The sequence below is a fragment of the Dermacentor variabilis genome, chromosome 2 (assembly GCF_050947875.1).
Source record: "Dermacentor variabilis isolate Ectoservices chromosome 2, ASM5094787v1, whole genome shotgun sequence".
Taxonomy (NCBI): Eukaryota; Metazoa; Arthropoda; class Arachnida; order Ixodida; family Ixodidae; genus Dermacentor; species Dermacentor variabilis.
In genome coordinates, this window is record NC_134569.1 from 217,114,387 (window position 1) to 217,128,348 (window position 13,962).

The 13,962-nt window shown below is 46.7% G+C and overlaps 1 protein-coding gene across 1 annotated transcript; it reads left to right on the forward strand.

Moving 5' to 3' along the window:
* The first annotated feature begins 871 nt into the window (after positions 1 to 871).
* LOC142573107 (P2X purinoceptor 7-like) lies at positions 872 to 8,597 on the forward strand. The gene is made up of 3 exons (XM_075682635.1): positions 872 to 1,714; positions 2,019 to 2,225; positions 8,305 to 8,597. Exons 1-3 carry the CDS (start codon positions 1,572 to 1,574, stop codon positions 8,459 to 8,461), a joined length of 507 nt encoding a protein of 168 aa, XP_075538750.1. The 5' UTR covers positions 872 to 1,571; the 3' UTR covers positions 8,462 to 8,597.
* Positions 8,598 to 13,962: the final 5,365 nt, after the last annotated feature.

A 13,962-nucleotide genomic window follows, 5' to 3' on the forward strand; every position in this document is an offset into this window, starting at 1 on the left:
GCGATACACTGAAAGACCAGGCAGACTCACTTGGGGAGCACTTTGAGCGAGTGTCGAGCTCAACCCACTATTCCCAATCCTTTCTTAAACATAAAGAAATAGTTGAGCGCAAGCCAATCATACGAAAATCCAGGCAGAATGAACCGTATAACCGACCTTTCGGTATTGCCGAGTTGAGAGCTGCCTTGAACACATGCAAAAGCACTGCACCGGGACCTGACAGAGTCATGTATGACATGATCAGAAACCTACATACTGATGCACAAGTTACACTTCTTACACTATTCAATACTATTTGGGCTTCAGGATACCTCCCATCCACATGGAAAGAAGCGATTGTGGTTCCTGTTCTAAAGCAGGGAAAAGACCCTCCCTTGGCAACAAGTTATCGTCCGATAGCTCTAACAAATTGTATGTGTAAGATTTTTGAAAAAATGATAAATCGCAGACTTATTCATTTCCTTGAGCTCAACAATATGCTCCATCCTTATCAGTGTGGCTTCAGAGAAGGGCGGTCGACAACCGATCATCTGGTGCGCATTGAAGGAAATATCCGCGATGCATTTATACATGGACAGTATTTCCTATCGATATTCCTTGACATGGAAAAAGCGTATGACACGGCATGGCGTTACGGAATCTTGCGAGACCTGTCGTAGATGGGAATCCGTGGAAATATGCTGAACATAATTGAAAGCTATTTGTCGGATCGCAGCTTCCGCGTGAAAATTGGCAATGTATTGTCGCGTCCTTTTATTCAGGAAACAGGTGTACCCCAGGGAGGAGTACCCAGTTGCACTCTCTTTATCGTTAAAATGAACACACTTCGTCCTTCACTGCCACCCGCCATTTTTTATTCTGTCTACGTAGATGATATACAGCTAGGCTTCAAATCTCGCAACCTTACAGTGTGTGAAAGACAAGTACAGCAGGGCTTAAACAAGGTGTCCAAGTGGGCAGACCAAAATGGATTTAAAATCAACCCGCACAAAAGCTCTTGTATTCTCTTCACAAGAAAGAGGGGCCTGGTACCTGATCCCTGTGTAGAACTGGGTGGACAACAAATTCCCTTCAAGAAAGAGCACAAATTTCTAGGTGTCATTCTCGACTCCAGTCTCATTTTCATTTCACACATAAAATATCTTAAAGAAAAATGTCTAGAAACGATGAACTTACTTAAAGGGCCCCTGAAACGGTTCGGACAAATTTTGTAAGAGCGTAGGGTACAGCTTAAGTTGAACATTGGCACCATAACTTAAGTGAAGCGTTACGTATTAAGGGAGCTACAAGTGATTAAAAGTTACCCTCCGCCCTAGCCACGCTTTTCCTCCTCAACTCCTTCGCCGAGCCATCGGGGCTAAGCTCCGCCTTCACTGGTGCTGCGTCACGATGCGACGTCACATCGCCCATTTCCGGTTGCGTTGGAGCCCGCCCCCGCCCGCGCGAAACCTCTCCGCTAGCCGCTTGGCCGTTGATCGCCAGCGACAGCTACCCAAGTCGCGTGCGTTGCAATCGTTCTTTTGATAGTCATTCGCGTCATTGACCCGGACCTTGAGGAACGGTTGCGCCGGATGAGCGAGCAGATGGGTTTCGACCCATATAGCGACACACCTTTTCGCAATCTGCTGCTCCACGCTGACGACGGTAGCAGCGATTCGCCACCACCAGACTCGCCGAGTTCCCCTGACGGCCCCGACGACGACAACGATCACCGGTAAGCGTAAACACGGAAATTGACTTTCGCTATTCGATACGTGTCTGTCTTCTCGGAGCTGTCTAGCTTGTAACAGGAAAAACAAAAACATTCAAGTTGTAAGGTGTACTCTTTTTGTTATTCAAAAGGCGCAGCGCAACAGAACTGAGACGGACAAAAAGAAACAGAAAACAACGTTTTTTGCTATTTCTGCATTCACGTTCGATCGTGCTTTAACCGATTTCGTTGGGACGCTCTCTAGTTTATTTCGCTATGAATGTGTTGTGTATATAACGACCGCATCCGATGATTCGTTATGATGCAGGTGCGATTGCCGGCTTTGCGAGCACATGCCAACGGCCCTTGAGCAAGTGTGTTGCCGTGACGTGCCACAAGTGGTCGCAGAAAGTCCGGAGGCTTGCATCACGCAACATGAAGAGTTCAGGAGCGTGTCCCTTAGCCCCGCGGTACTAGGAGCATTGTATTGGGAGCTGCAGGAAAACGGCGTTGTGGTCGACGGAGAAGTGCACAGGTAAAGTTTCGGTCACAGTACATGTGGAACTTGCCAGCGGACTCCGACTGCAACCCCCGCAGGGGCGTCTGCGTAAGCAGGCGTTTGGTGTGTTGCGACACCACGGACCCGAGCACACGAGGGTTGGACCCTCCCGCGTGTAGCCGTGCGCGGCTTAGCCGTGTCTGGGGAAAAGGGGATCCTGGGGGTTGAGCCGATGCTGGGTGTTTGGACCTTTAAGGCCCCCCGGCTGAGGCAACACACCCCTTTGGCCTCTGCTTCACATAGACGGCACCCCCGGACTGACCCACCCGGGGGAAATCGGCAGTCGCCTTTTCCTGTCTCTTCCTCTCTAATCTTCGTCTTTATCTCTTACTTTTTGACCTTTCCTGTCCTCTCCTCTCTTCCATTTACTTCATTCTCCTCGGCGGCAAGGGTTAACCTTGTGTGGGATAGCCAACCTTGGTTATAACAGATTTGGTTATAGTAGTGTCGTACAGCTGGCGCGTGCAGGCCGTCTTTTCACGGTCCTGCAGCGTCCCCTTGTTGGGCTCCATGGTGGGTGGCTGGCGGCGCTGCCGAATTTTTACACATATCTATGGCAAGTTCTTTTCCAACCCTTCCTGATCGCCCTCATAAACGAGGGCGCACCGAAGAAGTTTTCAAGTTTTTTGGCCGATATAATGACAATTTTCCAAGATTTCATGTAGTACATTCAGAGAAAAAAGAAAAGGCAGCGAGAATGATCTCACCTTTTCTTGTTGCGAAGACACTTAGTGAAGCTTTTGGCCCAGGCTATAAAGTCTCTAAGTTGGCAAGTGGCGACCTCCTCTTAGAACTGCGTGATAAGACACAGTACGAGAAACTCTCTAATCTAGTATCCTTTGGGAATTTTCCAGTGACGGTCACACCGCACCGCACAATGAACACCACCCGCGGAGTCGTTTCCGATGCCGATCTCATGGAACTGACTGAAGCCGAACTACTGGAGGGCTGGAGCGATCAAAATGTGACCAATGTCAAGAGAATAAAAATCAGGCGCGATGGCAAGGAGATTGAGACAAAGCACTTAATTTTAACTTTTGCATCAAGTATGCTACCTGAGACCATTGAGGCTGGCTACATAAAGATCCGAGTCAGACCGTACATCCCCAATCCTCTCCGATGCTCTAAGTGTCAAAGATTTGGCCACAGTTCACAGAACTGCCGAGGCCGCCAGACATGCGCAAAATGTAGTGCCCAAGAACACCCATTTGACAATTGCGAGAATGCTCCACACTGCGTGAACTGTGATGGAGAACACGCCGCGTACTCGCGGTCCTGTCCATCATGGAAAAAAGAAAAAGAAATAGTCACAATCAAGGTCAAGGAAAATATATCGTTCAAAGAGGCACGCAGGCGGGTAGCATACCTGCCAAAGAAAAGCTTTGCCGAAGTGGCGCGTCAGGGGGCAGCGTCACAACGGCCTCCGGCGGCTGTCCGACCCACACGCAGTGAGTCGGCAGTTACGCCATCTGCCCCCACGGTGGTTGCAGCTAGCGCTGCTCCGCCAACTGAGCAGAAGGGACCATCGACCCCGAAGGTGGGCGCAGCCGAGGCTGCCCCAACCTCCGAGGCCCCTTCCAGCGCTGGCCAAAGCCGGCGCAGTCAAATCCCTCAGGGAGCCCCATCGACCTCCGGGCTGGTGGGCGCAGGGGTCTTGCCCTCCAAGGCGGGACTCCCTCTGAAAACGTCTCGCTCGCAAGAGCACGTGTCCGGAGCCTCACTAGAGGCAATGGACACAACACCTATCCTCAAGGCGCCCCAAGCGCCTAAGGAGCGGCGAGGCTCCCTCGAACGCTCCAGAAAGGACAAAACTCCCGTTACAGGGCCTCGAAAGGGCTCTGTAATTTAATCTCTGTAATTTTCATAATCACTACTTCTGTTTCTGTACACACAGCACCTACTGACCTCCAATATGGATACACAAATAATTCAGTGGAACATCAGAGGTCTTCTAAGGAACCTTGATGATGTGCAAGAGCTTATCCAAAAACACAATCCAACAGTGCTGTGTCTGCAGGAAACACACCTAAAACCACAACATACAAACTTTCTCCGACCGTATGTCAAGTTTCGCAAAGATCGTGATGATGCAGTCGTATCATCAGGCGGTGTTGCCATTTTGGTTCATAAAAGTATTTCCTGTCAGCGTTTACAGCTACAAACGCCCCTTGAAGCAGTGGCGGTTCGAGCTGTTCTTTGAAATAAACTCGTCACCATTTGCTCGCTTTATGTACCCCCACACTTCAAATTAAACAAACATGAATTTCAGTCATTTATAGACGAATTGCCAGAACCTTATGTTGTTCTTGGCGATTTCAATGCGCACAGCTCCCTGTGGGGCGACTCTCGTACAGACGCACGAGGTCGTCTTGTTGAACAGTTCCTTTTTTCTTCAGGTGCGTGCTTGCTGAATAAGAAGGAACCCACGTATTACTCCCTAGCAAACAGAACCTTTTCTTCTATTGACCTGAGCATAGTTTCCTCGTCCATTCTGCCTGAACTCGAATGGGAAGTTATGAACAATCCTTACGGAAGCGACCACTTCCCCATACTATTAAGAACACTTAAAGAAAATGAATATCCACCACAGGCTCCTAGGTGGAAGGTTGACACAGCAGACTGGAAGAAATTCCGAAACTTAACTAGTATATCATGGGATGACATGTCTTCTTTAGAAATCGATGCTGCTGTAGAGTACTTCACAGCCTTCATAATAGATGCCGCATCTAAATGCATACGTGAAGTAAGTGGTTCGGCATGCAAACGGCATGTCCCGTGGTTGAACGATGAATGCAGAATCGCACGTAAGAATCAGAACCAAGCGTGGGGGTTGCTACGCGCTTCCCCCACTGCAGAAAATCTTGTCAACTTTAAGAAAATAAAGTCCCAAGGCAGAAGAACCCGCCGACAGGCTAGAAGAGAAAGTTGGGAGAAGTTTTTATCGAGTATAAACTCTTATACAGATGAGGCGAAAGTATGGAACAAGGTAAATAGAATTAGAGGGCGACAAACATATTCACTCCCTCTGGTAAATACACAGGGCGATACACTGCAAGATCAGGCAGACTCACTTGGGGAGCACTTTGAGCAAGTGTCGAGCTCAACGCACTATTCCCAATCCTTTCTTAAACATAAAGAAATAGTAGAACGTAAGCCAATCATACGAAAGTCCAAGCAGAATGAACCGTATAACCGGCCTTTCGGTATTGCCGAGTTGAGAGCTGCCTTGAACACATGTAAAAGCACTGCACCGGGACCTGACAGAGTGATGTATGACATGATCAGAAACATACATACTGACGCACAAGTTACACTTCTTACACTTTTCAATACTATTTGGGCTTCAGGATACCTCCCATCCACATGGAAAGAAGCGATTGTAGTTCCTGTTCTAAAACAGGGAAAAGACCCTTCTCTAGCATCAAGTTATCGTCCAATAGCTCTAACTAATTGTCTGTGTAAGCTTTTTGAAAAAATTATAAATCGTAGACTTATACATTTCCTTGAGCTCAACATTATGCTCGATCCTTATCAGTGTGGATTCAGAGAAGGGCGGTCGACAACCGATCATCTGGTGCGCATTGAAGGAAATATCCGCGATGCATTTGTACATGGGCAGTATTTTCTATCGGTATTCCTTGACATGGAAAAAGCGTATGACACGGCATGGCGTTACGGGACGTTGCGAGACCTGTCGGAGATGGGCATCCGTGGAAACATGCTGAACATAATTGAAAGCTATTTGTCGGATCGTAGCTTCCGCGTGAAAGTCGGCAACGTATTGTCGCGACCTTTTATACAGGAAACAGGTGTACCCCAGGGAGGAGTACTCAGTTGCACTCTCTTTATCGTTAAAATGAACACACTTCGTCGTTCACTGCCAGCGGCCATTTTTTATTCCGTCTACGTAGATGATATACAGATGGGTTTCAAATCTTGCAACCTTACTGTGTGTGAAAGACAAGTACAGCAGGGTCTAAACAAGGTGTCCAAGTGGGCAGACCAAAATGGATTTAAAATCAACCCGCACAAAAGCTCTTGTGTTCTCTTCACAAGAAAGAGAGGCCTGGTACCTGATCCCTGTGTAGAACTGGGTGAACAACAAATTCCCTTCAAGAAAGAGCACAAATTTCTAGGTGTTATTCTCGACTTCAGGCTCACTTTCATTTCACACATAAAATATCTTAAAGAAAAATGTCTAAAAACCATGAACTTACTTAAAGTTCTATCCCACACTACATGGGGTAGCGATAGGAGGTGCCTCCTAAATCTTTACAGGAGCCTAGTTAGATGACGATTAGATTATGGTGCCGTAGTATATCACTCTGCTGCACCGAGTGCGCTAAAAATGTTAGACCCCGTTCATCATCTGGGTATCCGCCTGGCCACTGGCGCATTTAGAACAAGCCCGGTGGAAAGTCTATATGCAGAGTCAGACGAATGGTCACTACATTTTCAGAGAACGTACATCAGCTTTATTTATTTTCTCAATGTGCGCTCCAATAAAGAACATCCGTGTTTCAAGACTGTTAATGACTTAACGTGTCAAACACTTTTTAATAATAAACCCTCCATGAGACTTCCTTTCTCACTGCGTGCAAGAGAACTTAGCACGGAAATGGATGTCCCTGTTCTTGAACATCGACTAATGCCTCCAACTAAGCTATTACCGCCCTGGGGGTGGCAGGTGATAGACTGTGACGTATCCTTTGTAGAGGTCACAAAACACGCACCCGACATCGAAATCGCTATGCATTTCCGCGAACTTCAATCGAAGTAGAGGTGCTCCGAATTCTACACAGACGCGTCTAAATCACATGCTGGTGTATCTTATGCTGCTGTTGGTCCCTCTCTTTCTACATCTGACTTACTGAACCCGCAAACAAGTATCTTCACTGCAGAAGCTTATGCAGTACTGTCTGCAGTAAGACATATACAGAAATTAAAACTCGACAGAGCAATTGTATACACAGACTCGCTAAGTCTCGTAAAAGCGTTAATTTCATTACAAAAGCTTAAAAATCCTGTATTCATTGAACTTTACTCCCTCTTATGCAGTATTTATATATCACATATACATGTAGTAATATGCTGGGTACCTGGCCATAGAGGTATCGAGGGTAATGTACTGGCTGATAAAATGGCCACATCACTCGCATCACCAAACACTTTTTCTGCAGCTGCTGTCCCGGTGACAGATTTGAAGCCTTTCTTGCGTAAGGAACTGCGACAATACTGGCAACGCATGTGGAACGCAGAAATAGACAATAAACTTCACGTTATAAAGCCACAGCTAGGTTTTTGGCCCTCCCCAACAAAATCACGGCGAACAGATGTCTTATTCTGCCGCCTCAGAATAGGGCACACATTTGGTACACACAATTTTCTGCTTAGTGGAAATGAACCGCCAACCTGTGGTCGATGTGGTGAGAGGCTGACCGTCCTCCACGTCCTCTTGGAGTGTCGCAAAGCCGAACCTGAAAGAAAGAAGCATTTTCCTCTTGCATATCGTTATTGCATACCTCTTCACCCAGCTATGTTTTTTGGTAAAGAACCATTTTTCAACACCAAAGCAGTCCTCAATTTTTTAAATGAGGTTGTCCTACATGTTATGAGCCCAATAAATTCGTAGCGCATCCTCTCTCCAGAGGATGCCGCTGTGATAGTTGTTTTATATAGCACCTGCCTCCAGGTCCTTGTGTCTCAAGGGCTCTAACGAGGCCATGGTGCTCTAGTTAATTTTAGAAACCTATGCATTATTTTATATCGTATCATTATTTTACAATGCACCTTAATGCTCATAGTACACGTCATTTGTCACCGCCATAATTTTATTAAACGTACATTTTATGCACTTCACAGCGACTATATTTTAGGCCCCTTTACAGCCACGTCGCATCAACTTCACAGAATTCACAACTCCACTGCGAAATCACTAACACTTGCATGGCGCTCTTTGGCCATACCTGGCCCTTGCGCCAATAAAACCCACACATTCATTCATTCATTCATTCCGACTGCAACGTTGACCGCACCACTTTATACTCTTTCGTAGGAAGTATCGCTTTTTAGCGTACCGCCTCTTTTCAAGGTGGATTTGGAAGAGACTGGGGAGACGCAACAGGGTCGTGCTACCTGCATGCGTCGTATCTGCCATCCGGAGAAAGTTCCCGTCGGCCGAATACGTCGGCTTCAGATATCCACCTCTGTAGGCATGTTCAAGTATGACCGAGCTTATCAGATAATTGGTAGAAACTTAATGAATCGCAGATTGTTTATGCCATCATTCGTGCATTCATAAATGTGATGTTTTTTTCACATCACGTTACCTTATTTGAGTAAGGATTCCTTTTGGTAGCACATATATATATATATATATATATATATATATATATATATATATGTATATATATATATATATTTATATATATATATATCTATATATATTGCTATCAGAACCTGCTTGACGAACACTTATGTCTAAAGTAGTTCAGTTTCCATCAAATCTTTCTTGTCATCGCTACAGGGTCCTGTGCATGTGCCAAACCTCTCCCTCATATTTACATGTAGCTACACAATTTTCTTTCAAGCCAACTCAGAAATTGATACCACATGCAAACATCCACTACCGAAATGGCAACAGATATCGTGTGTGCACAGTTGGCAAGTGATGTGATTGCAGTCAAGAGGCCTGCACTAGTTCAAATATTTTTTTTATGCTTGGATTTGCCCATACAGGTTATCCGGAGTTCCAACAAGTGGTGGGCCTGCCTGGCTTGGTAAAGTTTTTGATGCTGCCCCAAGGAAAGGTGGCTGCCTGACTGCATTATACAGCCAAGTAGTTTTCTTTGCTTGTGTGCTCGGAACAGAGTGGGGCACATTTGACCAGACAGGTATTAGTGCATTGCGGGAGGGAACACATTTTATTGTGCTTGTATACCCTGCAGGAGAAATACATGAAAATAATAAGGCCTCTGTCCTGGGTAAGATGCAGGAGTGGTTTGAACAAAGGACCATGTGTCCATTGGCAAAATTCAGGCGAGCGGCCGAGTTGTTGGCCTAGGCTACCTAGATGGCACGCATGGGCCGTCTGAAGGCCTGGACAGCCTCTGAGAGATGTGGTCCAGTGTAACCTCCGAAGTAGATGTGGGACAGAAAGGGCAGGATGCAGGGGATGCCCGAGCGTGACCTGCCCACATGGCCTGAACAGCCGAAGTCAGTGCAACGCCCATGTGTATGCTCATGAGGTCGTCATGTGGTTGTAAAGGACTGATGTGGCACACTTAATAAAATTGACGAAAAAATGCAATTTATTTGGCAGGACAACATATAGTCTCGGGTCACATGGTGCTCGCTGGGCAGTCTTGCTGGCCCAAATGTGGAACATGGCTGGTGAATATTCTGTTCCCACAAACAACAACAAAACAACCGCAGAGCAAGAAGTTCAGTTCAGATAACCTTGCCACAGTTTGCAGCCTTCCTCCTCAAATTTCTCATTATATGTTAGCCTGTTGCAAGGTGTCCTGATATGCGTGCCACAATGCGCAGTGGAGCTTGAATCTTCTGGAATTTCCATGGCACTCAGAAAGTCAGTTTCGACACCCGCAACGCTTGGTTCATCGCCTGCCGATGACTCATTCTCCACATGAGCAACCGTGCCGTATTCCTTGGCTGTCATCTCCACTGAAGTTCTGCAGTTGGGATGTCTCTGCTATCTTCAAAATATGTTGGCGGTTGAGACTGACACGCTTCCCACTCTCCATTTCTAGTACGTAAGAATGCGTAGCCACCTGCTCAAAAACAGGACATTCCTGGGCCATGCCCGATCCTTCAAAAACTGCACTGTGGCTCCTTCGTTCAGCACTGGCAGTTCATGATGTAGCTAAGGGCTTTGTGTGTGCCTCGTGACTATAGATTCTGGTGGTGCTCCAAAGTCCGATACGTATCCTCTCGGCCACTTTCCCATGAGTACTGATGAGCAAGCCCATCTTCCAGGGGAGAGATGCAACACGAGAAGTGGTTGTTCTTGATATTTTTTTTGACGGTATGAAATTGAGACCGGCGGTCTCGCTTCAGTTTTTTTTTAATATCCATGCACTCAAAATAATTGGACTTGTGAGTATGATCGCATCAACAATGTGTGTCGTTTTCTTATGGAAAACGGTCGGAATTGGTTTAATGTGAGGATACCCAGCCATGCATTGAAGCCACGGGTTAAATGAAAAAACTTTCATTCAGGAATTTGACCAGATTTTTCCTGAATGTTGGGACAAGGCTATAGGATATTTTTTCGAGTATCGAGAAGGAACAGCCGTTGACTACTACCTTGGAAAATGACTACTTGCAGCTTGCCAACCCGAACCTATCTGAACCATCCATAGTCGTGCTAATAATTCATGGGATGACAAAGGCTCCTCAGTGCAAAGTTCTTCCTAACAAGCGTCTCCATCCCAAGCGCCTAATCTGGAACTGCTTCCGCCATGCTGGGTTCACTGCGCAAGCAGCCAAAACTTCAGACTCTGGTAACGAAGGTAACGATGCAGACGGGTCACCATCTGATAAGTTGCAGCCATGTGGGCAGCCCTGCAGGAAAGTGGAGATGTGCCCGCCAATGTACATCCAAGCTGACTCATGCATGTTGGTGCGTGAAGAACTGACAGACAAAGAGATGCTGAAAGCGTCTGGGAAGTCTGTTTTGTCGGACGAAGATGAAACAGCCACGCGACGTCAGCCCAGACCACTAACTACATCGCAGGTCATGGATGCATTCGATACAATCAGGCATTGCATCGGGTCCCAGGACAACGAGGCAATGGCTCTGCTGGCGGCATGTAAGAGTCTCGTTATGCCATCGCCTGGCAAGTGCAAACAACCTAAGCCGACTGGAACTAACGCTTGCTTTTTGCGTCAGCGCGTCGCGTGTCAACTATGTATTTTGTATTGTCACAACAATGAATTTCCACGACGAACTTTTTCGTGCGCCCCGCCAATTTCGTTGTAGCAGGATTTATGCGTATGACCAATGGATTCACTGAGTGCAATGGGGCTTCGGTTTTTGCTATGACGCCTTCCGCCTCCATTCGCTGCAACTCGGCACACATGGGTTTCATGAATGGTTGAGGCTCTCTCCTCGGGCGCACAGCCATTGGTTCAGTGCCTTCCTTTAAATTTATCGAGCATGCGTACTTGAAGTGCCCAGTGAACAGCTTTAAGAATTCGTCAGTGATCCATTGCTTGGGGTTCTTGCAGGCTCGGACATTGGGCCTCTTCGATTTTCGGAGTTCTGGGAGCCCGCTGGCAGCCAGACGGCAGCCAGCTAGTTCTGCTTCTGAGAGGAAATTGCGTCATTGTCAGGTGGGCTGAAATTTGAAGGCGAGCCTCAGTTAGTAAAATCGAATGCCGCGGAAGGAGCGCCGGCGTCGTCTGCTCGCTTGCGCGTTCTCCGCGTGTAAACATGATTGCCGAAGAACTCCTCCGAGTGGCTACATCGCTGTTCAGCCTGCTTTTCGCGAGATCATCCCGTAATGACAACGCCGACGAAGATTTCATCGGTGATGAGTTCGCATTAGTTCTCCATTTAACGAAGCTGCAAAGACAGGATCGGCACAGGGTGCCTTTGTACGTTGAAAGTGTCGTGCCAATGTACCTGGAATTTAAGTTTAAGAAGTTGGTCCGGCTCTCAAGAAGCACGTGTGGAGCCCTGGTCGAGGAGTTCGAGGCGTCGAGCTACTACCCAGAAGGTACCCGAGGACGTCCCCGAATTTCGGCCGAGAAAACGGTTCTTATTGCGCTAACGTACATAGGCACGCAACAAACTATGTATCACATTGCCGACAAGTTCGATGTCAGCGAATCAACCGTCCACGCTGCACTTAACCGTGTCTTGGATTGCATCTTCTTCATAAGTGCGAGAGAAGTCTGCTGGCCTGACCGCGACGAAAAGGAGCGGAGCAAGCGGGCGTTCTTGGGGTCGGTTCGTCGCAGGTCGGGACTCCCGGACGTTATCGATGCCATCGATGGATGTCACGTCCGCATTTCTAGGCCGTCGGAGTCTGAGCAAAGTTATTACAACAGGAAGAAATTCCACTCGATCATTCTTCAGGGGGTCTGCAATGCAGATATGCTGTTCATCGATGTGTTCATCGGAATTCCCGGGAGCGCCCACGATGCTTGTGTTCTCCGGGACAGCTTCGTGTACGACGAAGCACCGGCCAATTGCGAAGGTATGAAATCACCTCATTTCGTAACACTAATGCATATTTATTATAATGCAAAATTAAATTAAGTATAGCACGCAAGGGGTCAGAAAATGCATGCATGTGTGCCCACAGGCAAGTAATGAATACCCTGATGATGCGTAGAAGCTGGAATGTTTGATATAGCTGTATATATTTTCGTGTCATATTCAGTCTGTGTGTGTTTCAATTATTTTATCACGATACATTAACCGCCGCAGGAGGCTATCTGTTGGGGGACGCTGCATATCCTTTGACGACGTGGTTGCTGCCGCCCTACCGCCAGACTACGGCGAACTGGCAGCCATGGATGAGTGCCTTCAACTACGCGCACAGTAAGCAGCGAGTAGTAATTGAGGGGGCCTTCGGAATACTCAAAGCGCGGTTCCAGCGGCTGCTATATATTGATGTCGGCAGCATCAAGCAGGCGGTACAGATTGTACTTGCAGCCTGTGTGCTGCACAACAAGGCTCGACGATGCGGCGACGTCGTGGAGGACCTCGAGGCGAGTGACAATGGTACCGACGTCTCGTCTGCTGAACCCGCCGAAGACGATGACGCACCAGCCCTGTCGGCAGCAGCCTTCCGCGACAGCATTGCCCAGAGCCTCTAAATCACGACCTACTGTATAAGGGTTCCTGATAAGGGTTCGTTCGCAAAGGTTATTTACATTTGTGGCTTGACTGTGATATATATTCTCTTACTGTACTCATGGCACACACACATATACGTTTCGTTTTTTCAGTATCCGTCCACTTGCGTGCCTCTTTTTTTTTCTTTTTACTTTGCTTTTATTCTCACGCATTGATCAATTGAAACCAATATAATTTTCATATATGCTCCTGTTTTATATACCTGCACTAGTTCTTTAATATTCACGTGTCTTGCAATTTTGCAGAAATTTAATCATATATACTTCCAGCTTCGTTTCTTCATTGTATGCTTACTTTTGTAATGTCGAGCGCACATGTGTATGTACTTTTTCTTGCTTGTTCACTTCATCCTCAAGAGATATTACTCTTGATATATGCAACTCATTAAGATTCTTTAATTGTTTGTATACATTCTAGTATTTTCTTGTGATTACTGTGCCATTGTGTTACACAATTTGTGCACCCTTTTGATAACTAATTTACAATTTGATTAACTATTCATCCGAGCCCACATTATGCCTGCAACTTGGGGTTGTTTACTACATGCTACATCTTGGAGTACATGCACGTGATGTTCCCTTTTTGAAATGCAGTAGTAGAAATATGAAAGGCAGTCAGCTTTTATTCTCTTAATGATAAAAATAACCTTCATGGCTCTTCTGAACCAGGCCTGTAGTGATGATGCTCAGTAACTGCAATAAATATACTTTGCACTTGTATTACCCATGTATTCTTTGCGATGCATTCACACGTGCATACAGCACGTGTTGGCACTACTACATCATTGACTAGTGTATTTTCGTACTACAAGTTTCTGAACAATTG

Coding starts and splice junctions, on each gene's coding strand:
- LOC142573107 (XM_075682635.1), top strand. CDS start 1,572: ATGAGCGAGCAGATGGGTTTCGACCCATATAGCGACACACCTTTTCGC. Junction 1,715..2,018: donor GACGACGACAACGATCACCG/GTAAGCGTAAAC, acceptor GTTATGATGCAG/GTGCGATTGCCGGCTTTGCG. Junction 2,226..8,304: donor GTCGACGGAGAAGTGCACAG/GTAAAGTTTCGG, acceptor ACTCTTTCGTAG/GAAGTATCGCTTTTTAGCGT.